Raw genomic sequence first — 27299 nt, 5'->3', positions numbered from 1 at the left:
GGGGATGCAGACCAGAGAAAGACTTTCGTCTTGTTTACATCAGGGTCCCCCATTTCTAATTCATCATATCATTTAAGACATATAAGACATATATGACATACAGATGGCTTATTTACAATTTACATACAGGTGGTTTTTTACATACAGATGGATTATTTACAATTTTCATTTTAGATTTCGTTCTAATACATCCTAACCGGACATTTAAGACATACCAAGTCTACAGATATACAGTTAGTAACAGAGTCTAAAATGCGAGTATATACATAGATGGGGGGGGGGAAGCTGTCCATTGTACGACAGGTTGAGATTTGTACCATTACCGGGGCCAGTTTTGCAATGCTTTCCCCCGAAGGTGCTCTTTAAGAGAGGTTTTGAAGGTAAGTATAGTTTTACTTTCCTTTACAGTTGTGGGAAGAGCGTTCCACCTTGATGTGGCATAATTGCGAAACGTGTATTCCCCTTTTTTTATGCCAAATCTGGGTTTTACATGATTTGTGGAGCTCCCTCTGGTGTTATGATCATGGTATTCCTTGACCTTTGGGAAGAATTTTGACATGTACATGGGTACCATAGAGGTGTAGTGGATCTTGTAGACCAGGCCCATTGCAAGTAGCTGTACTCTGTCGTCTACTCTAAGCCATCCTAGGTTGTCAAAGTGGGCAGAGGTGAGGTGGGTTCTAGATGAAAGGTCAAGCAGTAGTCTGACCAGTTTCTTTTGCGATGTTTGAAGTTTTATTTTTAGCGCCTTGGAGGTGCTATGGTACCATGACGTGCAAGCATAGTCATAGTACCCTTGAATGAGTGCTCCTGCCAGAGTTTTCAGGGTGTTTTTGTTTACCAGAGAGGAGATCCGGTATAGGAATCTAGTTCTTTGATTGACTTTTTTTATTACATTGGATGCCATTTTGTCACAGGAGAGGTTTGCCTCAAGAATAGATCCTAGGTATGTAATTTCCTTCTTACTTGTGACAATAATGTCACCCACTGCAACTGAGAAGTCGTCGGATTTGCTGAGATTATGTTTCGAACCGAAGAGAATGGACTCTGTTTTACCCAGGTGTAATGATAATTTATTATCGGCGAGCCAGGTGCAGATTCTGCCGAGCTCGGAGCTGAGGGTTTTTTCAACCTGCAATCTGCTCCTGTCAGAGACCAGCAGGGCTGAGTCGTCCGCGAACAGGAACAAGTTGCAGTCACATGCTGATGACATGTCATTTGCATAAATTAGGAACAGTAACGGACCTAATATGCTTCCTTGTGGAACACCACAGCTCACTGGGAGGGGGGGGGACAGAGTACCGTTTACCTCCACCATCTGTTCTCTCCCCTCCAGGTAGGATTGCATCCAGCTCACCGATAGTTTATCAAAACCAATTGCTTTTAGCTTGTCAATCAGAATGGGGTGATTGACAGTGTCGAAAGCCTTTTGTAGGTCCAGCATCACCATGCCGCAGTATTTACCCTCGTCCACCTCTTGTTTGATGTGGTCGGTCAAATAAAGAAGGCATGTGTCAGTGGAGTGGGATGTTCTAAAGCCAGATTGAAATTCATAGATTAGTTTCTTTTCTGCGAGGTACTTTTCGACCTGTTCATATACTATTTTTTCCATGACTTTCGAGATGGAGGTAAGTATAGAAACAGGGCGGTAGTTGCCTGGGTCCAATTTGCTGCCCTTTTTGTGCAGGGGGGTTACTCTTGCAATTTTGAAGTCTTTGGGTACTTTTCCCTGTTTTATGGAGAGGTTAATTATGTGAGCTATGACTGGTGAGATGGCGGTTGCTGTGTCTCTGAGGAATTTGGAGGGGATATTGTCGTGGCCAGTGGCCTTGTTAGGTTTGAGGGCGCTCAGTTTAATGAGTACCTCTGCTGTTGTTACCCTTGCTAGACTGAAATCATCTTTGCGTACCCCTAGGTTTTTGTAGTAGGTCATGATGTGATCTACTCCAAAAAGCCCTGAGTGGGAGGGTAATTTATTTACAAGAGTTGTGGCTATGTTTGTGAAAAAAATGTTCAAGTACTTGGCCACATCCAGTTTGTCTGTGATGAGCCTGTTATCTGTCTTTATGTTTACGTTTGAAAATCTCGTTTTGAGTTTTTTACTGCAGCCAAGCTGGTTATTGAGTAATTTCCAAAGTTCACGGGGTTTATTTTTGTTTTCCTCAGTTTTGTCATTGATGAAATTCTTTTTGGCAGTTTTGATCATGGAGCTTACGTCATTTCTTAGTCTGTTTCTTTCAATTTTTAGTTCAGTCACGTGGGCCTGGAGTTCACTGCTCGTGCTTTTGGAAAGCATTGACTGACTTTTATGAAACTCAGAGCATTTTTTGTCTCTGGTTTTCATGGCGGTCAGTATGCCGGAGTGCATCCACGGCTCAGCGCGATTTTTTACCCTGGTTGTTCTTAGGGGGGCCAAATCATTGAGTATTGCAGAGAATTTGTTTTTGAAACCAAGCCATGTTTCTTCAACTTGTGTACCACTGAGCTCATCTGACCAGTCCAGGCTCTCCAGTTCTAGGTTAAAGGCCTCGCTAGAGTAGTTTTTGAGGTCTCTAGATATGACTGTTTTGTGACAGCCGGCCTTTTGTTTTAGCTTTTTGCGGGTACAGAATATCATATAATGATCACTTAAACCGCATGCTATAACCCCTTTACTGGAGATCCTGGACCTGTCAGAGGTCAGAATGAGATCAATGGTAGTTTGTGTTGTTTCACATACCCGGGTGGGTTGGGTGATTAGCTGGCTGAAGCCGTGCAGATCACAAATCCTACTGAAGGACTTGAAGACGGACGTGTCTTTACGTTGCATATCCGTGTTCCAGTCTCCAATAATAATTGTCTCTACATCCCCCACATCAGCCAAACACCCATCTAATGTATCATAAAAGTCACTCTGTTCCGGTGGTCTATAGATTGTCCCGACTATTACAGATTTAGCATTGTCAAAAAGAATTTCAACCCACACAGATTCAATATTTTCATGATGCAGGTCAGTACGGTTTTTGAAATTGGTGTCTTTATGTATGTACATGCAGACACCACCTCCATTCACGTTCCTGTCCCTTCTCACTACAAGATAATCTTCAATTTCAATCTCTGAATCTGTAATGGAATTGTCCAATTTGGTCTCAGAAAAGCATAATATGCTTGCCTTACCGTTCATGAACAGTTGCCTGAGTTCAGCCAGTTTGTGTCTCAGGCTGTTAGTGTTCAGATGAAAAATATGTAGTCCATTTTTGTTGTTTAAATGCATAATGTAGTCAGCTTGAAGATATTTGTCTTTGTCCGTTACAGCAAACGGCTTGCGGCCTGCCGTGGTGCTTGGAGCGGTGGGGTGGTGGGGGGAGGGAGGCTCCGTTGTAGCTTTAGCCGTCGATATGCTAGCAGGGTGGCTAACAACATGGTGGATATTTGTTCCCTCGGATCTCGGTTCTCTTCCTCTCGTCACTGCCTCATGCGTGTCTGTCTGCCGAGGCGTCCCCGGGGGAATGTCGAAGTCTCCGTTGATTCCTCGGTCTCCGCTGTCTCCGCTGTCTCCATGGTCTCTGTTGTCGTCGCGTAGTTGTTGCTGTAGCGGAAGAGATGCTAGTTGTGATGCTAGTTGTGATGCTAGCTCCTCGAGCCTGCAGGAATGGCTTCTTGTCTGCACCGGGCCCGGATTCAGATGGATGTCTCCCGCTAACAATAAGACCAAGACGATCATACTTCTTCGGTCTAGTTTGCCTGACGGGGGTAAGTACTTTCGCGTCGGGTTTGCAGTTAATAATGCATGAATGCTTGCACTTCCAAAAGCGAGGTGTTTCCTTTCCCAGCCGTTGAGAAGGTAAAAGTCATTGTGGTTCATTTTATCCCTGCTTTCACTACTCTCCTTCTCTAAGTGATGTTGCCTCATTGATGAGTTGAGGTAGGAGTCCATAATCCATATTGTCAGGAGGATGAAATATGTAAAAAATCGTGAGGAATAACCTCCAAAGCGGGAGCTCTCGAAAATGCGACCACTCATAGCGAAACCGGAAGTTAGTTCTGCACTACATTTCCCAGAGTGCAGTGTGCTTCCTGTCTGCAGTGTGTGTGTGTCACTGCGGTACGGGTGTTGTTGGTGATGACGGGGGTCGTGTTGTAGTTGTCGTCGTGGTGCTGATCCAATTGGCTTCTTCCAGCTGGAGGGCGGAGCTCTGGGGGCGGGACTCCTGCTGCTCCTCCCCCACACACACCTGCACACACCTGAGCAGACTGAGACGCACCGCCGCCCTGTACCTGCTACACACACACACACACACACACACACACTTGATTGATTGTCCTGCAGGTGTGTTACTCACCTCTGGGTCAGGTGTGTTTGACTCACCTCTGGGTCAGGTGTGTTACTCACCTCTGGGTCAGGTGTGTTTTACAGGTGTGTTTGACTCACCTCTGGGTCAGGCAGGTGATCCAGGGGTTCAGGGCGGTGCTGCTCAGAACCAGCCAGGTGGAGAGAGCTGAGATCACTGATGGACTCTGATGACCACTGAACGTCTCGTACACACACACCGTCATGTAGGGCAGCCAGCACACCAACACACACACTGAGAGAGAGAGAGTATACATATACAAATATTAATAAAAACCTTAAAACAAGTGTCTAAATGAGACGACTAAACGTCATCATGGCCAACATTAGCCTCCTTTAGCTTAGCGGTGGTGACGTGAAGTCATGTGACCGTGCTGTAGTTCCTTTATAGCCCAACATTAGCCGCCTTTAGCTTAGCGGTGGTGATGTGAAGTCATGTGACCGTGCTGTAGTTCCTTTATAGCCCAACATTAGCCGCCTTTAGCTTAGCGGTAGTGACGTGAAGTCATGTGACCGTGCTGTAGTTCCTTTATAGCCCAACATTAGCCTCCTTTAGCTTAGCGGTGGTGACGTGAAGTCATGTGACCGTGCTGTAGTTCCTTTATAGCCCAATATTAGCCACCTTTAGCTTAGCGGTGGTGACGTGAAGTCATGTGACCGTGCTGTAGTTCCTTTATAGCCCAACATTAGCTGCCTTTAGCTTAGCGGAGGTGACGTGAAGTCATGTGACCGTGCTGTAGTTCCTTTATAGCCCAACATTAGCCTCCTTTAGCTTAGCGGTGGTGACGTGAAGTCATGTGACTGTGCTGTAGTTCCTTTATAGCCCAACATTAGCCTCCTTTAGCTTAGCGGTGGTGACGTGAAGTCATGTGACCGTGCTGTAGTTCCTTTATAGCCCAACATTAGCCACCTTTAGCTTAGCGGTGGTGACGTGAAGTCATGTGACCGTGCTGTAGTTCCTTTATAGCCCAACATTAGCCGCCTTTAGCTTAGCGATGGTGACGTGAAGTCATGTGACCGTGCTGTAGTTCCTTTATAGCCCAACATTAGCCGCCTTTAGCTTAGCGGTAGTGACGTGAAGTCATGTGACCGTGCTGTAGTTCCTTTATAGCCCAACATTAGCCTCCTTTAGCTTAGCGGTGGTGACGTGAAGTCATGTGACCGTGCTGTAGTTCCTTTATAGCCCAACATTAGCCACCTTTAGCTTAGCGGTGGTGACGTGAAGTCATGTGACCGTGCTGTAGTTCCTTTATAGCCCAACATTAGCCGCCTTTAGCTTAGCGGAGGTGACGTGAAGTCATGTGACCGTGCTGTAGTTCCTTTATAGCCCAACATTAGCCGCCTTTAGCTTAGCAGTGTTGTTGTGAAGTCATGTGACCGTGACCATAAACGTTTGTTTGACACACAGATAATTTTCCACAATATCCGAGAATCCCATAGTCTGTGGTAACCCCCCCCCCCCCCCCCCCCCCCCTGTGTTTATGGTCAGTGTGTCACCATAATGAGAGTAATGACAGAGTAATACAGGTAAACATGGTGCAGGTAAACATGGTGCAGGTAACCTCTGATTTATGAGTTCTTTCCACTCAGCAGCAGCTCCAGTGTTTGCTCAACGTCTCTCTGGGACTCATGTTGACTCTCTAAATCAGACTGTCACCTTTATCATTAAAGGGCCCATGTCATGGCCATTTCCACTGATCATAATTACATTGTTGAGGTCTACTAAAATAGATTTATACTGTGCAATTTTCCAAACTCACATTACAGCATCTCTGTAAAGTATGTGTATTCAGCAGTATTCACTCTCTCCACTAAACGGCTCGTTGGAGCTCTTGCCCCCCCCTCCCTGTGAGCCTAGTGTGCTCCGATTGGTCAGCTCGGCCACTCTGTTCTGATTAGTCAACCACCAGAGAGGCTCCGCCCATGTTTAACAGTGCTTTTTTCGGCTCGCTCTCAGTGGAACAACAGTCTTATAATGGCGTCGGTACAGCCGTATATTTTATACGCTAACTAACCGAACTGTACCTACAACTGTTGTTATAGAAGAGTACGTTATTTTTACCTGTAATAAACTACTACTGTTTGATGAGAAATCAAATCATGGTTTGCTATATATGATGATATGTTATAGGAGCAAATAATTCAGGGAAGAAAGGATACTAAGTATTTCCATCAAACTTCATTTTTAGAAATGTACAAAATGAACATGCGTAAATAAACATATATACACTGTATATCATCCATTCCTCCCCTTATAGGCGTTTTCGGCATCTTGCCTATCGCAGCTTTGTAAACTGGTGCTGGGGCTTTTTAGGACGAGGCATCAGAGTGGGTCATCCCGTGTGTGTGTTGTCCGCCAGATACGCCAGGAGTTTCCTGATCTGGCTGGACGAAATCAAATGCAAATCACAAAATATTAGAGAAACTTAGTTGTTTTAGATTCGTTAGTAGTAGTTGTATCTATCTAATCTATCTATCTAATCAACACAGTTAGCTTGAGGTAGCCTAGTTGTTTAGCTATGTAGCATACACACTATGAACGGTAGCTTGGTAGCATACACGCCAGGAACGCCAACTATAATGTACTGACCGTACGGTAAATCACCCGGAGTATACTGTCTATGAGTATTTCGTGTGTGAATGCAGACATTCTGCTGCTATGAGATACATGTATGTAAGGCCATCTGCTGATATTAGAGTTGATATATGGAAACGCTAGCAACTTAGTTAGCACAGTTAGCACTGTGTCAATGGCTTAGCAGTCCGACACACGTTTACACATTTAAACAGTCGTGGTAGATACCTTGTTTGGGAGACATTCCTAACAAAATGAAGTGCCAATCACAAAATATTATTGAAACTTAGTCGTTTTATGTTCGTCAGCTTGCCAGCTGGATTACAATGCTAACCTACGTTTGCTAGTTGTTCAGTGTAATATGCTATAGGCTACTATATTATACTATACTATACTATGAACAACAGATAGTGGTTCATATTAGGCTATCAAGAACATGTTTACAATTGCAATCTTATACGGGTAGTCTGCTACATTCATTGTAGCTGGCATAACAACAATGTTTTCCCGAGCAAACTCATGTCTAGCTCCGTTGGTTAGCTCGGTAGCATACACGCTAGGAACGCCAGCTATAATGTAATTACGTTTCGCGACTGACCGTACGGTAAATCACCCGGAGTATACTGTCTATGAGTATTTCGTGTGTGAATGCAGACATTCTCCTGCTATGAGATTCCAACACAGTCTCACGGCATTTCGTGTTATAGTCACGAAATTAATCTATTGATTCGTGTTCACCAACACGATCTCGCCATTTTTTTCGTGTCACACAGAACGATTTTAAAAGCAATGTAAATAATAACAAATTAGAAGGAAAAACAGATTAAAAAAAATACAGATTTCAGTATTCTGACACAGAACGATTTTAGAAGCAATGTATTTCTATTGGTAGTATGTTTCGTGCCTGCACCAAATAATAATAAATTAGAAGGAAAAAAAGATGACAAAAAATACAGATGTCAGTATTCTGAGGCTCTGAGACATTTCTTTTCCTCACTGACGGCAAAAAAAGTCAGACATTATACAATTTAAAATAAAAGGGATAGGGTTAGGCTTAGGGTAAGAAAATGTTTTTATGAACCACACAGCTTCCGGTCTTCCAAGACCCGACCGGACAAAAAGACGTGGTGCAGGCACGAAACATACTACCAATAGAAATACATTGCTTTTAAAATCGTTCTGTGTGACACGAAAGAAATGCGAAAATCGTGTTGGTGAACACGAATCAATAGATTAAATTAATTTCGTGACTATAACACTAAATGCCGTGAGACTGGGTTGGAGATACATGTATGTAAAGCCATCTGCTGACATTAGAGTTGATATATGGAAACGCTAGCAGTCCAACACACGTTTACACATTTAAACAATCGTGGTAGATACCTTGTTTGATAAATACACAAATAACAATGCAAACTTACAGGTTGTGTACCCGAATCTTCCCCTGCTCCAAACGGTCCAAACAAACTAGGAATAGCATCGTCCTTCAGTTTCAAATGCTGTGCATATCCGGCCTCAAACTGGGCAATGTTTTGGAAGCTTTCGTCTGTGAAATGCCGCGCACACAGTAACGTTCTTCGAACCTCTGAAGGAACAGTGTTAAACAGACATTTCAACCACTGACTTCGTCGTGGTTCTTCCGTCGGTAGGACAAACAGCTCAGATTTCTCCTCACATTTCAGGAAACGGGTCCTTGGCAGTGGCATGACTGGATCGATTGTGAACTGAACCAGAGCTTCCAACAGTAAATGTTAGGCTGGCAGAGGGTGCGGCCAGCGCCGCTGACTGTGGCCATAGCTCTTCCGGATTGGTCCATTTTCGTTCCGGGTACCGCATGACATCAGGCAGTACCCGGAAGAATCAAATGGGCAGTGACGTATCTCCAACGAGGCGTTTTGGGGAGGTATTTTCTGTGTTAGAGTTTTACTCGCTACAGGGTGTACTTTGAGGGTTTTGACTCCGCACACCGTTTACATGCCATGGCATGGGCCCTTTAAACTGTATCCTCCTGGACTCTGCCAGAAGACAGTGGGTGTTTCTCAATCTCGAGTAAAGCTGCTTCAGAGCCACTATTTCAAGCATACTACGTCATCGAGTGCCGCCGAAGTACTGTTCCAATCTCCAGCATACAAATCTGTGGCGGAAGATGTAAGGCGGGGCCTCTCATATGACGCACACCTGCAAGCTTGCTAGCGTGTTCCACACTTTGTTTTCCGAATGCCAGGAAGTATTCTTGACTCGCTTCTGAAGCAAGATGCTCGACAGACATGTGCTATCAAGCAAGCGTACTCGCGATTGAGAAACACCCACTATCTCACATAAAAGCACCAGCTCAGAACTTCAAAATAAAAGCACCAGCTCAGAACTTCAAAATAAAAGGTGTGTGTGTGTGTGTGTGTGTGTGTGTGTGTGTGTGTGTGTGTGTGTGTGTGTGTGTGTGTGTGTGTGTGTGTGTGTGTGTGTGTGTGTGTGTGTGTGTGTGTGTGTGTGGTGTGTGTGTGTGTGTGTGTGTGTGTGTGTGTGTGTGTGTGTGTGTGTGTGTGTGTGTGTGTGTGTGTGTGTGTGTGTGTGTGTGTGTGGTGTGTGTGTGTGTGTGTGTGTGTGTGTGTGTGTGTGTGTGTGTGGTGTGTGTTGTGTGTGTGTGTGTGTGTGTGTTGTGTGTGTGTGTGTGTGTGTGTGTGTGTGTGTGTGTGTGTGTGTAGTGTGTGTGTGTGTGTGTGTGTTGTGTGTGTGTGTGTGTGTGTGTGTGTGTGTGTGTGTGTGTGTGTGTGTGTGTGTGTGTGTGTGTGTGTGTGTGTGTGTGTGTGTGTGTGTGTGTGTGTGTGTCCCCCCTGAAGTGGACAGCATGGCGATGGAGCTCCTCAGGTAGATGTTAGCAGGAACGTAGTGGCAGTTTATCTCGTTGCAGATGAACGTTCCTCTCCTCGCTTGTTTCCTCGCCACGATCACCACGTGTCCGTACAGCGAAACCATGGCAATCAGCGGCACAAACATGCCCACCAACCACAGCATCACGAACGCTGTGTGGGCGGGGCTAAAGTCTGGCCCACACAGGTATCTGTCCTCTCTGTAGGTGTAGTGTCCGAACCCCATTAGGGGCAGCGCGGCCCCCCCCAGGCAGCCACTCCACATCATCAGAAGCACCAAGCGGCATCGACCCGGCGTCACTATCATGCTGTAAATCAACGCAAAGCAGATATCCACAAACGTATCCACGGAGGTCCAGAACAACGAGTACAGAGAAGAGGTTTGGAGCAGGAGAAGCAGGAAACCCCCTCCCTGACAGAGGACTCCATCACTGGAGGGGGGGCCGGGGGGGTGTGACACAGCGTGGTAAACAGCCAATGGGAAGGCAGAGAGACTGAGAGTGATGTCACTGAAACAGCAGCTGAGCGTCAGGATCAAGGTGTCGCTGCGCAGATTCTTGTGCAGCAGCAGCAGCAGCAGAAGCAGCAGGTTCCCGCTGACCGAGGCCACGCAGGAGAACACCATCAGAGCCGCGTACAGGTGGGGGAGGGCGCACATCTTCAATCAGGAGGCGGTCGGTGGTTCGATACCGGACGCTAGAGTCAACATGACGATGTTTCCTTGGGCAAGATACTAAACCCAGAGTCGTTCCTGATCGCCGACGGTGTGAAAAAATGTCTTTCCTCAGTAGCGCACTGCTCTGTATGAATGGGTGAATGACTCGTACTATATCAAGCGCTTTGAGGGGCCCCTGATAAAGAGCTATATAAGTACAGAACATTTACCATTTACAGGAAGCACCAACAGCCTCACAAGCCGATAACAGAGTCCACTTGATGTGTTTAAATGTCCACAGATATTCACTTTAGCAGTAAATGAACAGGGTCTTAGTACAGCACCCTGAGGAACGCCCACACTCTTTTCCTGAATCCTCGCTCAGGAGGTTGCTGGTCGATCCCAGCCCGTGCTGTCGGTTTCGATGTTTCCTTGGGCAAGATACTGAACCCTGAGTTGCTCACAAAGAGTGTTAGCTTTGCTCAGTAGCACACTGCTCTGTATGAATGGATGTGAACGGGTGAATGACGTTTGTGAAGTACAGTTTTAGGAAGTTTAGAAATGTCCACAGATATCCACTTTAGCAGTACAAAAAACAGGGTCCTCTTACAGCACCCTGAGGAACGCCCACACTCTGTTCCTGAATCCTCGCTCAGGAGCGTCACCGTTAGCATTAGCTCTCGCTGCCTCCATCGTCACAAAGTCCAGGACCTTAACGAGACAGAGAAATAAAAACAGTCAGAGCTGTGTTTTAATGTCCACAGATATTCACTTATATACATACATAAACAGAGAAGCATCTCCAGATCAGAAACACCTGCAGAGACTTTACTTGTGTCGTAGCAACTTAAAATCTGCTGCTGTCTAGAGTAAATGATGAGTTAGGCAAATATGCAAAGAAACACAATATCGATATAAAGTATTTTGAGATCTTCGTTTTAAAGGTTTCTGGTTCTTACCCGTCCCCTTGTGTTCTGTAGCTTCTGCATGTGAACGGTCTGCATAGTCACAAACCCTCAAAGTTCACCCTGTAGCGACTAAAACTCTAACACAGGGGTTCCCAACCCCCGGTCCGCGGACCGGTACCGGGCCGCGGAGGTGTTACTGCCGGGCCGCGAAATAGCTGTGAGTTTATCGTAATATTTGCAGAATTATAAATATATAAAAATATTTTATCATAATATTTTTTTCAAAAAGTGTTTAATTTTCGCACCTATGCCACCAGTCATATTATTTCATCCAGTAGCTAGTTAATCTTTCACCAGAAAACCGTTGAAAATGGCTTTTATGATGTTCCGAGGGATTCGGCGGCTCAGCCTAAGGTCTCAGCCTCTTGTGCGCACGAGCATGTTACCGGTGGGCCAAGTAGGAAGAGGAGCGCACAGGAGACAACCGTTTGATTGCAGACTGTTATGTTTATGTGGGGAAATGGTGGTGCATACATTATTTGAGATATATTTCAAACTCGGACTTCATTTTAAGGACATGTCGGCCAGGAGTGTAGAGCTATTTGTTTAAGCACCGGATTGGCAAAACAGGAGAGTAAACCAGTCTGCCTTGATCTATGAATTAATGTCCGGGACTCTCACGGTATCTGCTGCCCGCAGCTGTTTTATAGAAGGAAACCCTCCTTCACTTCATGAAATGGCTGAAGCATCAGGAGGCAGCGGGACGTATACTCGGTAAAGAGCTGTGCCTTTTTACGCACCGCCTTCGCTGTGTTTAACTTAATCAGAACAGTTTAAGAGTGACTGCAGGCTGCTACGTGTTAACCACACACACCTCTACACACATCGAACTGCCCGATTACTCCCCCTTTTATTAGTTTTATGAAGGATATGTCCAGTCAGTCACCAAGGCGCATGATGTGTGTGTGTATGTGCTCTGCTCAGCTCAGCTCTGTGTGTTCGGTGTGTTTGTGTCTGTCCGACACCGGCATATGCGGCTGTTCCCAAAATAAATTAGTTTAATCTTAATCTCGATGTAGTGCTATGCTGTCGGGAGTGCACCGGAACGAACGACACTATCATAATATCTTCTGAAAACAAATGCCAGTGACACACACACACACACACACACACACACACACACACACACACACACACACACACACACACACACACACACACACACACACACACACCACACACACACACACACACACACACACACACACACACACACACTTCATAATGCGCCTTCTCCTCGTTTTCCCAGCATTCACTGGATTATCCGTAAATCATACAAACAAAACCAAAACGTTGATTTATCTGTTTCCCGTTTTGGTTTAAAAACTGAATAACGTCGGTTTTTTGGTTTTCCGAAAAACCAAAAAACAACACCGGTTCTTTTTTAAACTTTGTTAATATGTTTTGGATGCATATTGTTCTAGTATTTGTTCAGGCTGTTACATACAATTAGCCTCTGTTGCTACCTGCTGGTGGTGAGTAAATATTAAAATCAGTTAAAATTGACAACCGGTCCGCGATTTTTTTTTAATGTATCTGCCGGTCCTTGGCACAATAAAGGTTGGGAACCCCTGCTCTAACACAGAGAAGAGCTGTCTATGCTGCCCCAGAACGCCTCGTTGGACATTTCTCTTTTTCCATTTTCTTCTTCCTGGCCGTAGTGACGTAACGGCTAAGCGGATTGGTCCTTTTGGACCAAGCTCCTCACACACACACACACACACACACACACACACACTCAGCCTTATCTTTTCTCAGCCGCGGTGCTGCGCGGAGCTCCGTACACACACACACACTCGGAGCTCAGGCTGTGAGTGTGTGTGTGTGTGTGTGTGCTCAGGCTGAGCTCCGCTGTGTCTCGCAGACCCCACGCAGCAACCAGGAAACGACACCAGTAACCCAGCTCACACTGTCCGCTCCTCGAGCCCCAAAGGGCGGAGCAGCGAGCCTCCCAACGTCCCGCCAACACGGCACCCAGACCCCACGCAGCATTCTCATCTGTTTGTCATTACTGGTGTCATTTCCTGGTTGCTAACAAGGGTTAGTTATTGTAACACATAATCACTGATGTTCTGCTGTAACGGTGGTGGACTCATCAGAACAGAGTGGGCGAGCTGACCAATCAGAGCACAGTGGGCTCACAGGGAGGGGGGGGGCAGGAGCTCCAACAAGCCATGTAGGACAGAGAGTGAATACACATGCTATACAGAGATGCTGTATGAGAAACCAATGTGAGTTTGGAACATTGAACAATGTAAATCTATTCTAGTAGACCTCAACAATGGAATTATGATCAGTAGAAATGGCCATGAGACATGGGACCTTTAAAGCTTGCAAGCATGACGTCTGCACTAAAGGGAGCGTCCTGTTCTGTGTGAAACAGACTCTCTTTATAGGAAGACATCAAAGATAATTCACATGACAACACAACATCATGTGAGGCCAGCTGGTCGACCCATGGCACAGCACGGTATGCTAAAACTCACACCCTTCAAAGAACAATGGGATATACAGATAACCCCTATCGCTAATTCCTTCTACTCATCCTCTCCTCCTGTAGTGTCATAAAACCCCCGTGTCCAAATACATCTGTTTCACACATCCATTTAAAGCATCAGCAGTTACATGTCATTAGGATTACACTGTATTCAGCTTTCATACCATCATTGCCAATAACTGAGAATTGTTCTTGAAGATGTCAGGAAAACACATGAAAACCTTTCCATCAAATTGGTGAATAGTTTTGGGGAAACAAAATGTAGTATTTTATCTTTTCTGAATATAAATATAAATGAAAAATGTACAGAAAATGTGTGAAAAAATTAAACTTAAATATTATAAAAGAAATGATTGGAGAGGATTTTATTGAATATGTCAAAAATATCTGAAAAATAAAGAATCTGAAAAATCTCCATACATTTGGTGAATAGTTTGTGGGATTTAGATTTGAGCTCCATCTCTCTGTAGTTATCTCCAGCTCATCTGGAGGGTAGTCGACTCACCACTTCACCAAGTCAGGGAAAGGTACAAAAAGACCTCCTATTTCCAAAAATCCAACGTCTTCAGATCTCTTGTTTCCTGATGAAACTCAGAGAGACTCTGAGACATTCAGGGTCATTTCATCATCATCGTCATCATCATATATAAACTCTGTTCAGAGGGAGGATTTAAAGTCAGTTTCTTCTCAGGGTTTTGGTTGATTTGTAAAAAGTAAGTGTTGTTTGTAAGTACCCTTATCTATTAAAAAGGGTATTGATTACAGACCTGATTCATCTCAGTTCACAGGGAGACATTTACACTTTAATATCTGTTCTCATTATTATCCTCCCAAGTTATTCCTGGGTTTGTAAAGATAGGAAAGTCTTTGATGTTTTTTCTACCTTTTTAAGTTGCAGTGGTTTCCTGTAGACAGAAGAGGGTTGTTTTGAAATGTTAAAAAAGCGACGTTAGTACAGCTTCTGCCTCTTCCTCTTCCTCAGTCCTCTTCACGTTAAAAACCTCTGAAGAAAACACACCCTGTAATCCACACACAGAACCAGAGACTCTTCCAGAACCTGAACCACACACTCCTTAAAGTCCCCCTTAAAGTCCTCCTTAAAGTCCTCCGTGAAGACACCGTCCAATCACACTTTAAATCTGATCTGAGAGAGAAATCAGGACACACACACTCTGCAGGAGGAGAGAGAGAGAGAGAGAGAGAGAGTGTGTGTGTCTTGCTGTGAGAGTGTGTGTGTGTGTGTGTGTCCTGCTGTGAGAGTGTGTGTGTGTGTGTGTGTGTCCTGCTGTGAGAGTGTGTCATCCCATCATCATCCCAGCAGGTGACTGACAGGTGCACCATGGTAACATTTTGTCTGGAGACACACACACACACATACACACACACACTAATGTAAACACTACCTGAGTATCCAATATCCTGTGTGTGTGTGTGACAGGTGTGCATTTAGGTCAGACCTCAGAGGGGCTCCTGTGTGCAGCAGCAGCCAATCACAGTGCAGCTTTCTAAAGTAATATTTCAGAATAACTTTAAAGACCCTCTGTGACCCTCTGACTGAGATCTCAACATGAAACAAGGATTCTGAATCTTAATCCAACGATCACTTCGTAATTAATGTGATTTAATTAATGATGTTTGTTTGTTTGTTGTTGCAGCACAACGCTCCGATCCCTCAGGGCGGCCGGGGGGCGATCCAGTTCGTCACTCAGTACCAACACTCATCTGGACAGAGACGCATCAGAGTGACCACCACCGCCAGGAAGTAGGAACACACACACTCACTCACTCACTCACTCACACACTCACTCACTCACACAGAGACACTCACTCACTCACTCACTCACTCACTCACTCACTCACACTCACTCACTCACTCACTCACTCACACACTCACACACACTCACTCACTCACTCACTCACACTCACACTCACACTCACACTCACACTCACACTCTCACTCACTCACTCACTCACTCACACAGAGACACACACACACACACACTCACTCACTCACTCACTCACTCACACACACTCACACTCACACTCACACTCACACTCACTCACTCTCACTCACTCACTCACTCACTCACTCACTCACTCACACACTCACACACTCACACACTCACACTCACACACACACTCACACACACTCACTCACTCACTCACTCACTCACTCTCACACACTCACACTCACACTCTCACTCACTCACTCACTCACACAGAGACACACACACACTCACTCACTCACTCTCACTCACTCACTCACTCACTCACTCACTCACTCACTCTCACACTCACACTCACACACACACACACACACACACACACTTTCTTGCATTATTTGAAAACAAGGTAACACTTTTGACAGATTTATTTAATATCTTTTTTTACTTATTTCCAGATAAATGTATTAAGGCCTTTTACGACTTCTGACGTATCTGCAGGCACAAAGAAATGCAAGAAAAACATTACAAAAAGACTTCAAATAATGCAAAAAGATTTGGGTAGAAATGCTGGAAATAAAAAAGATCTTATCTTATGTCAGAAACTGTTTTAAAGAAAGGTTCTACATGCTGGGTACTCCTTCAACAAATGGACCGATCCCACGTGTTTCATAATGAGCTGCAGCCGGTCGGTCGGGAGTCTGAAGGTCACAGTAATAATTACAGATGAGATAAGATAAATGTGTGTTGATCCCAGAGGGGAGGTTAGGCAGCAGCAGGAATACAAGCTTAGTTCAGATGCAGAATGATGTGACCTCAGGGGGCTTCACATTATTATCTCTGGGTCACTCTTATTCTGAAAATAATGTGAAAACAGGAAATCTCTCATGTCGTTTCTCTGGGGCTCCACCTAGTGGCAGAAAGTCAACAACGCAACTCTCTGGTTGGTTCTAAATATTAAAAGACTTTTGACAGATGTATGTATTCTTTTATTTACTTATTTCCAGGTATACTTCTTCAGTATCTGCACGAACAAAAAAATGCAAGAAAAAATGAAAACATTTAAAAAAACTTCAAACATTACAAAAATATTTGTGTAGAAAAGCTGGAAAAACCGACTTAGTTCAGTAAAAACAGAGACTTCGTTAAAATAAGGCAGAATGATGTGGGCTCAGCTCCTCTGTGCTCCGGACCTCAGGGGGCTTCACATTATTATCTCTGGGTCACTCTTATTCTGAAGGAACATTAAAAACAGGAAGTCTCTCAGAGAGGATTCACATGTCGTTTCTCTAGGGTTCCACCTAGTGGCAGGAAGTCAACACAAATAAAGCACTTCTTATCTTCTTATCTAATCTTATCTCCCCCCCCCCCCCCCCCCACCACCCCCCTCCTCAGCTGGGCGGACGCTCAGTCTCAGATCCAGAGCATCGCCGCGTCCTTCGACCAGGAGGCGGCGGCCATCTTGATGGCTCGGCTGGCCGTGTACCGGGCGGAGACGGAGGAGGGGCCGGACGTCCTGCGCTGGCTGGACCGCCAGCTCATCAGACTGGTGCACTATATATATTAATAACAATAATAACAATAACAACAACTGAACCTGTTATTAATAATAATGTGTTTGTGTTCAGTGCCAGAAGTTTGGAGATTACCACAAAGACGACCCCAACTCCTTCAGGTTCTCTGAGACCTTCTCTCTCTACCCTCAGGTGATCAACATCCCATAATGCTCTGTGTGGTTACCTGTGTAGTTGTTATTTACTTGTGTTGTTTACCTGTGTTGTTGTTGTTGTGTTGCAGTTCATGTTCCACCTGCGGCGCTCCCCCTTCCTCCAGGTGTTCAACAACAGTCCTGATGAGAGCTCATATTACAGACATCAGTTCAACAGACAAGACCTGACGCAGGCGCTCATCATGGTGCAGCCGGTGCTCTACGCCTATTCATTCAGTGGGCCCCCTGAGGTACTATACACCTGCAGATACACCTGTACACACCTGTAGATACACCTGTAGATACACCTGTACACACCTGTAGATACACCTGTACACACCTGTAGATACACCTGTACACACCTGTAGATACACCTGTAGATACACCTGTAGATACACCTGTAGATACACCTGTAGATACACCTGTAGATACACCTGTACACACCTGTAGATACACCTGTACACACCTGTAGATACACCTGTAGATACACCTGTAGATACACCTGTACACACCTGTAGATACACCTGTAGATACACCTGTGCTCTACGCCTATTCATTCAGTGGGCCCCCTGAGGTACTATACACCTGTAGATACACCTGTACACACCTGTAGATACACCTGTACACACCTGTAGATACACCTGTAGATACACCTGTACACACCTGTAGATACACCTGTAGATACACCTGTACACACCTGTGCTCTACGCCTATTCATTCAGCGGACCCCCAGAGGTATTCACATATATATATATATATGTATATGTATATATATATATACATATATATATATATATATATATATATATATATATATATATATATATATATATATATATGTATATGTATATGTATATATATATATATATATATATATGTATATATATATATATATATATATATATATATATATATATATACAGTATATACCTGTATACACACCTGTTCTCTGCGGACCAACGGATGTACACCTGAAGATATACACACACCTGTATATTAATATATGTGTGTGTGTGTGTGTTTCAGCCGGTGCTGTTGGACAGCAGCAGCATCCTGCCTGACAGAATCCTGCTGATGGACACCTTCTTCCAGATCCTCATCTACCACGGAGAGGTACGCACACACACACGCACGCACGCACGCACGCACATACACACACTCAATATGATTCAAACTAACCACGACATCTGACCCAGGACAAAGTCTAGATAATAATACCTGACCTTTTATACGTTTTATTGACGTTGATATCACCTGTGAATCATATCATTATTTTTATTAAACCCCCCGAGGGAAACACTGATTCACTTTATAGCGCTCAGATAAGACGTTTAAGATTAAAACATCCTTCACAATAAACCTCAAATTAAAAGAGCTGACTGTTTTTTTCAGACAGTGGCTCAGTGGAGAAAGAGCTCCTTCAGAATAAGAGCTGCTCCTTCAGAATAAGAGCTGCTCCTTCAGAATAAAAGACCTTACAGAATAAGAGCTCTTTCAGAATAAGAGCGTGTTACTGTTTGTTTCAGACGGTGCCTCAGTGGAGGAAGTGCTCCTTCAGAATAAGAGCTGCTCCTTCACAATAAGAGCTGCTCCTTCAGAATAAGAGCTCCTTCAGAATAAGAGCGTGTTACTGTTTGTTTGGTGGCTCAGTGGAGGAAGTGCTCCTTCAGAATAAGAGCTGCTCCTTCACAATAAGAGCTGCTCCTTCAGAATAAGAGCTCCTTCAGAATAAGAGCTGCTCCTTCACAATAAGAGCTTCTCCTTCAGAATAAGAGCTCCTTCAGAATAAGAGCTGCTCCTTCAGAATAAGAGTGTGTGTGACTGTTTGTTTCAGACGGTGGCTCAGTGGAGGAATTGCTCCTTCAGAATAAGACCTCCTTCAGAATAAGAGCTCCTTCAGAATAAGAGCGTGTACTTCCTGTGTTTCAGACGGTGGCTCAGTGGAGGAAGGCGGGCTATCAGGACTTGTCGGAGTACGAGAACTTCCGGCACCTCCTCCAGGCTCCGGTGGACGACGCTCAGGAGCTGCTTCACGCTCGCTTCCCCATGCCGAGATACATCGACACGGAGCACGGAGGCAGCCAGGTGAGAGGGGGGGAGACCTGTATACACACCTATATACACACACCTATATACACACACCTGTATACACACACCTGTATACACACACCTGTATACACACATCTTTATATACACACCTGTATACACACACACCTATATACTTCAATACCTGTATATACACACTGTATACACACACATCTGTATACTTCAGTAACTGTATATACACACTTGTATACTTCAGTACCTGTATTAATACATGTATATGAATGTCTTCAGGCCCGGTTCCTGCTCTCCAAAGTGAACCCCTCTCAGACGCACAACAACATGTACGCCTATGGACAGGTGAGACTCAGATCACTAACCGTTTACCCTGCATGAACACCTGAGGAGATATATCTGAAGTAGCCTCCAGAATATTTACTTTATTCTCAACCTGATCTTGTGTCTCTGTCCTCAGGAGTCTGGAGCTCCCATCCTGACAGACGACGTCAGTCTGCAGGTGTTCATGGATCACCTGAAGAAACTGGCTGTTTCCAGCGCTGCGTGATCACCTCTGACACACCTGACCTTCACCTGACCTCCCCTTGTTACCTGACCTTCACCTGACCTCCACCTGACCTTAACCTGACCCCCCCCTCCTCACCTGTCCGTTATGTTTGCTCTTTATTTGCTGCCTGTGTTCCCGTGGCGACCAGCTGAACCTCAAAGGTTCTGTTAGTGTTTGATCGTCTGTGAGCCCGTTAGAGTCCAGGTGTTTACACTCTATCAGCTGATCAATTAACCTGTTAACGAGAGGGAGGAGGAACGCTAACCTGTTCAACGTTTGCATGTTTAATATCATCTGTGTTCAGTTCATATCCAATACTGCTTGTTGTTGTTGTTGTTGATCATACTTTATTGACTCTGTTGTATCCTATAATATAATAACATAAAGAACAAGCAGTGCCCAAAGACTGGATTTAATGTGAGGAGAAACACTTTCATTTTTTAACGTCTCAGTTATTGCGGACACAAATTAGTTTATAATAAATAATAAAAACAAATAAAAGAATATATGAAAATATGAAAATGTTTATTATTAATAATTATACTAGAGTTAAATAAAATAACATTCAAAGACAATTAAACAGAAATAAATACAAATGTAGTTCTGGTTATTAGACACTATCTAATTTCTCTCAATTTAAGTCTGCAGTCATTTACGTTGTTATTGTTGTTATTGTTATTATAAGCAGTGATTATGTAACTTAATATTTTCCTAGAGATTGTTAAACCAAAAGCTGCCTGTGGAAACATTGAGAGAGACATTATAACGTGAGGGAACAGCTGACCTCGGATCTGTTTCTGGGTTTTAAGAGATTAAAGAGTGGAAACTCACTCAGACTCACGTGTAGTTTGATCCTCCATCAGTTATAACTCTTCATTCAGACTCACGTGTAGTTTGATCCTCCATCAGTTATAACTCTTCATTCAGACTCACGTGTAGTTTGATCCTCCATCAGTTATAACTCTTCACTCAGACTCGCGTGTAGTTTGATCCTCCATCAGTTATAACTCTTCATTCAGACTCACGTGTAGTTTGATCCTCCATCAGTTATAACTCTTCATTCAGACTCACGTGTAGTTTGATCCTCCATCAGTTATAACTCTTCATTCAGACTCACGTGTAGTTTGATCCTCCATCAGTTATAACTCTTCATTCAGACTCACGTGTAGTTTGATCCTCCATCAGTTATAACTCTTCACTCAGACTCGCGTGTAGTTTGATCCTCCATCAGTTATAACTCTTCATTCAGACTCACGTGTAGTTTGATCCTCCATCAGTTATAACTCTTCACTCAGACTCGCGTGTAGTTTGATCCTCCATCAGTTATAACTCTTCATTCAGACTCGCGTGTAGTTTGATCCTCCATCAGTTATAACTCTTCATTCAGACTCACGTGTAGTTTGATCCTCCATCAGTTATAACTCTTCACTCAGACTCACGTGTAGTTTGATCCTCCATCAGTTATAACTCTTCATTCAGACTCGCGTGTAGTTTGATCCTCCATCAGTTATAACTCTTCATTCAGACTCACGTGTAGTTTGATCCTCCATCAGTTATAACTCTTCACTCAGACTCACGTGTAGTTTGATCCTCCATCAGTTATAACTCTTCACTCAGACTCACGTGTAGTTTGATCCTCCATCAGTTATAACTCTTCACTCAGAGCGTAGAGAAGTCTGTTGTTGAGTTTCTAAAGTCTCTAATTGTTTCTAATAAAACTCTGCTGTGGAGAACCGGCTTCTGTCTTTATTCTGTAATACATGCAGGAATAATAATAATAACTTTAATTTATATTGTGCCTTTCATAAACTGAAGGTCGCTTGACAAAGAAACATAACAAGACATACACAAGACATGAAACGATAGTTACGTCTATAACTACGGTTCTATTGCATCCCTACTGACCGGTGCTTTAGCACTGGATGACTTATACCAACCATGTCATGAAGAATCCAAGCCCTTGCTCACTGCTGGAAGCAGCGGAGCTCGGCAAAAGGACCACGCCCAAAGGATGGGGAGTGGCAACATTAACCCGATAAAACCTGGAGAACGTGCCAGAAGACGCCCACGACGCCGCGGCACAGATGGTCTCCAGGGGCACCCCTCTCAGGGCAGCCCAAGATGTTGAGATGCTCCTTGTAGAGTGTCATCTCAGCCCTGATGTCAGGGGGCGGCCACTGGCCTCATAGGCATGTGAGATGGTATCGACAACCCAGTGGGGCAGCCGCTGTTTAGAGGGCCCAACCTCTTTTAGTGCCGCCATCGCAAACAAAGAGCTGCTCCGACTGCCGTATACAGGCAGTAGCATCGATATACGCCCTTAGGGCACCCATAGGGCACAGCATCGCCAACGTGCCGTTCTCCTGAATGTCAAAGCGTGCCAGCTGGGCAGGCTGATTGAAGTGGGTTTGTGGCTGGAACGCCACATTTGCCCAAAGGGCAACACCCGAGCCATCGGAGTCCCACCTCAGGCATGCATCGCTCATGGAGAGGGCATGCAACTCCCCAACTCGCTTCCCTGAGGTTATGGCAAGTAGAAATGCTGCCTTCGTGGACAGCCACTTAAGCTCCACCTGGGCCAGGGGCTCGAAGGGAGGAGATGATAGGGCATCCAGCAGCAGGGGCAGGTCCAAGGCCGGAGCCCTCGGGGTGCTAGGGGGACACTGCCGTAAAGCCCCTCTCAGGTAGAGGGACACCGACCTGTAGCACCCCATCGTGGCGCCGTCGACCCGAACATATCGGGCAGAAATAGCAGCCACCTAAACTCTGAAAGTGGAGTGAGAACGTCCGCTATCTAGAAGGGACTGCAGTCTTGGCAACAGTGGGCATGTTGTCCGAAGAAACAAGCACATGCTTGCCCCCCAGTTGGGGTAAAAAGTGCGTGAGTGCAAGCTGCACAGCCCGAAGCTCTAGCACGTTGACATGGCGTGCACCCTCCTGGGCAGACCACTGACCCTGAACAGTCCTGCCCTGCCGCACTGCACCCCACCCTGAGAGACATGCATCTGCAGTGACAGTCTCCCGGCGGGATGGGATGGCGCCCCCGTGCACGCCCATCAAAAGATAGGCCCTGTCCCTCCAGCGGGACAAAGAGTGGAGGCACCGCTGAGACACCCTGACTCTCCTGTGCCTGTGCCACTTGGTGTCCAAGTGAAGGCTGTGCATGGGGCGCAGTGACAGCAGGCCTAAGGGCACAACGGCTGAGGCAGCCATCAGTCCGCCCAAGAGCCGGAGGAACTGAATCTAAGGCACCATCTTGCCCAGCCTGAAGATGGGAAGAAGGTGGAAAATGTCATCCACATGACGAGGTGACAAATAGACCCTATTGGCGACCGAATCTAGGACCATCCCCAGGTAAGTGACCTGTTGGGAAGGGTCCAGGCAACTCTTCCCGGTGTTTACTGTTAGACCCAACCGGGCTACGTGAGATAAAAGGCGCGCCGTATCCTGGGCCACCGCAAACCAGCCAATTGTCTAAATACGGCAGGACCTTCACGCCCTGCGCCTGCAGGGGTGCGAGAGCTGCCGCCACGACCCTGGTGAACACCCTTGGAGAGAGGGAGAGACCAAAGGGAAGCACCCGGAACTGATAGTGTCGGCCCTGAAAGGCAAACCTCAAGAACTTCCGGTGGTGAGATGCAACTGGCACGTGGAAGTAGGCATCCCTCAAGTCCACGGTTTGCGAACCACTCCCCCTGTGCGACAACACGAAGGGTGTCTGCTGTGGTCAGCATATGGAATGGCAGCACCTTCAGGAATCTGTTGATTCCTCTGAGGTCCAAGATCTCAGCCTGCTGCAGAGAGGTAGAGACAGCCTGCATCAGATGGGAGAGGGAGTTCCCGATACGACCCATGCGTGCCGCTGCGTCGTAGTCTTTACAGAGCAGTTCGTCTGTGACCCTGCACTGAGGCCGAGGGCACCTGGCATCAGGCCTTGGAGCTTCATCAGGAGCCAGAATCAGGGAGGCGATTCTAGGCTCAATGGATGGCATGCGACTCAGCCCCACCCTCGCCGGATCCTGCATGGCAGCCAAGGTCCGGGCATTAGAGCCAGAGTGGGAGAGGGCCCTGGTGTCTCTCCAGCATGCATGGAGCTCCCTCAGGTACTCCTGGGAAGGAGGAACAGTGAGAGTGACAGGGGCAGGCTTATGCCTGAAGAAGGCGCTAGCCTGAGCCGAGTCGGCCTGCGGAACCTGAAGCTGCAAGCGTGCCAGGGCCGCACGAGTGAGCGGGGCCTCGTCCTCCACCTCTTCATTGAAGAGGTTAGCCGAAGCCGATAGCGACATGGCATCCTCAAGCAGAGGTGCGGCAACCGAAGGAGGGCCAGGCGGCAAGCTAGTAGCCCCCACACCGGCCCCTGAAGGGCCAAGAGCCACTCTGAGCGCCCGAGGCATGAAGCTACAGTTCATGCAGGCGCTTTGTGTGAGACCCTCCCTTAAATGCTCGAGGCCAAGGCAAGAGGGGCAGCGGTCATGGCCGTCCTCGGGCTCAAGAGAAGCCATACAGGCGCTACATGAATGAGCCATTATGTAGGTAGCCAGATGCAACGTAACCGGGAGCGGGAGCGAGAGCACAGCCTTCACCAGTTACCTGCTGAATGGAAAGATTAGCCTGAGCACTGCTACTAATCACAGAACACAAAGGGGGATGCAAACATAAATGTCCTACACCCACGTTACCAGCAGTGGGAGCGGGAGCGAGAGCACTGCCTTCACCAGCTGAGTTAAATAATGAAGCTTAATGGGGACCTATCATGCAAAATGCACTTTTGTACATCTTTTCTACATGAATATGTGTCCCCGGTGTTCCAGGGAACTCACCAAGTGTCAGAAAACACAACCCTCTCTATTTTCCTCCATACCCAAATCTCTAAAAAAGGGGCTGCAACGGATCTGATACAGACTGATCCAGATTTGAACACTTCACAGAAGTGGCGCTACGGCTATTGAGCCAACTCTCCACCTATCAGGGGAATGTGGGGTTGGGCCACGGCCGGCCATTGCTGCTCAAAAGCGCTGGAGACGCTGTAGTACATATGCCAGGCCTGTAAGTGGCGCTGTAGTCTGCCACAAAAGCAGCGAAGAAGACTTGGTTACCATGGTTACCCTTCTGTTTATTCTCCGCTGTGGCTTTCTTTCTCCCTCCCCGAGGCAAGCGTTTGCTCCCGCTGCTTTAATTCAATGCAATCCCTCCCCGTCGAGGCAAGCACTGTAATTCTCTCCGGTTAGTCCACCAGCAGATGACAAACACCCACCTCTCCGCCTCTTCCAAGGAACGAGGGGACCGTGCGGCAGAGTTTCAGTTTCAGTTTCTTTCGCCGGTCATGATGTCCGTTAAAGTTGAAATCTTCCAGACAAAATTAGAAAAGTGACGGTCAAAGGTCTTCTTTGTTATTTATTGAGCTTTAAAACAAATGAATAACGACTCTATATAATAAAACACGGAGGACGGAGATCTCTTTTTCTCCCCCTCTTCTGACAGCCCAGCAGCTGATCAGAGCACGTCTCCCCTCTCCTGCAGGGGGGCGTGGTCAGCAGAATCAGACCCGTAGACAGCAAACAGCACATAGAGCGAAATGAGGCATGGCTAAAATGCATGATCTGTTTGGTATTTTGAAAACAGAAACGTATAAATATACCTTATATAGGTATGGCCCTACAATATATAATTTAAATATAGCATGATAGGTCCACTTTAACAGAACATGCAAGATGTTAGCCAAGTGGCTGCTGCTAACAATCAAAACAATACGTTACCGGGAGCGGGAGCGAGCGCGCTGCATTCACCAGCAAATCCAAGTCAAATAACACAAATGTTAAGACCAGATAATTAGCTTCCAAAGAAAAAAACAGCATGGCATGAGTCACACATGCAGAGCACACACACAGTGAAAATTGGGGAGGGCAGCGACACTGAAGGCACGGTCCCCGAAGGTGCAGAGGCATGAATGGGGAAAGGAGAGCAGGCCGGAGTCTGAACCCTATCTGCATATATAAATATAATAATATGTACTAGAGATCTCCAGGTGCACCTCAGCTCTGTTTCTCCTCTACGAGCCTGGAAGCTGCATTTGTGCTGGTGTTTATTATTTTTGATATCTTATTGTGTTCCTGGTTCTTTGTTTTAACAGTGTGGTGAAAACCTGTTAACATAGGACCACAGGTTTAAGATTTGTTTTAATATATACCAAATCAAATGTGCAAATTGAGTTCACGTACTAAAGTGAATAAAATATATATTAATAAAAAATAAAAAAATACAACCCTTTTAAAATATAGAGGTGTAAATAAATAGGTCAATATTAAATTATGATAAAGATAACATTTTGTTATACACATTGTCAGTGTTATAGTTTCTGTGATTCATTTAATATATATTATATATTCTTTAAACTCGCATAGAAATCCAAAGAACATGGGGGGGGGGTTTCTCCTTTAAGAGTACAACAAAACAGGGGAACACAGGTACATTTACTAAGTTAAAACATGTATATATATATATATATATATATATATATATATATATATATATATATATATATATATCTTAAAGAAAATACATATACATGCTTCATTTTGGTGCCATATAGTTGTACTTTTAAGTAACAAATGTGCAGAAAAAGTCACTTTCTTCTTGTGAATGTGACCCTTTTGAATAAAAACCCAATATCTGCATGAAATCCATCACCTTAAGGGTTTATGAATCTGTCCTCATCCTCAGGTGTCTCGTTTGTCCTGTTTTTAGTTATTTTAATGTAATTCTAAATGAATATATGTGACATGAATTGACCGACGTAACGTGAACAACGTAACGTGCCCGACGTAACGTGACTTGTTGTCTGTAAGCCCCGCCCTCTACCGGTTTTGGTTGGCTTGGAAACGGCCGTAGCGTCTTTCGTGAAGCTCAATCTCAGCAGGTAGAAACATATACAAACTCATGAATACTTTAAACCAGATCATATACAGCTTTATAAATATACACGTGTGTTATATCCGCTTCATTCTGAGGTCTAACTGTTAGTTGAAGAAGCTCCAGCGCGATGTGAAGAACTGAGGAAGATACAAACAACGAGCTAATGTTAGCACCTAGCATGCTAACATAGTGGTTAGCTTCTAATACATGTTGTTTTACTTTATGTTATTTTAGCC

General features: G+C 45.3%; 1 protein-coding gene across 1 annotated transcript in view; it reads left to right on the top strand.

Moving 5' to 3' along the window:
- Nucleotides 1-20555, top strand: part of LOC117495028 (protein transport protein Sec23A) — a 26983-nt gene extending 6428 nt beyond the window's left edge. Inside the window, exons 13-20 of the mRNA XM_034146090.1 lie at nt 15548-15654; nt 17231-17384; nt 17464-17541; nt 17633-17794; nt 18570-18656; nt 19473-19628; nt 19881-19946; nt 20062-20555. Coding sequence (XP_034001981.1) covers nt 15548-15654; nt 17231-17384; nt 17464-17541; nt 17633-17794; nt 18570-18656; nt 19473-19628; nt 19881-19946; nt 20062-20151 — 900 coding nt within the window. The 3' untranslated portion in view covers nt 20152-20555. The remainder of the gene's footprint in view (nt 1-15547; nt 15655-17230; nt 17385-17463; nt 17542-17632; nt 17795-18569; nt 18657-19472; nt 19629-19880; nt 19947-20061) is intronic.
- The last annotated feature ends 6744 nt before the right edge of the window (nt 20556-27299 follow it).

Source organism: Trematomus bernacchii, unplaced genomic scaffold (genome assembly GCF_902827165.1).
Source record: "Trematomus bernacchii unplaced genomic scaffold, fTreBer1.1, whole genome shotgun sequence".
NCBI classification, from domain to species: domain Eukaryota; kingdom Metazoa; phylum Chordata; class Actinopteri; order Perciformes; family Nototheniidae; genus Trematomus; species Trematomus bernacchii.
Note: the sequence above shows the minus strand (reverse complement) of the source record. Positions and strands in the feature narration are given on the sequence as shown.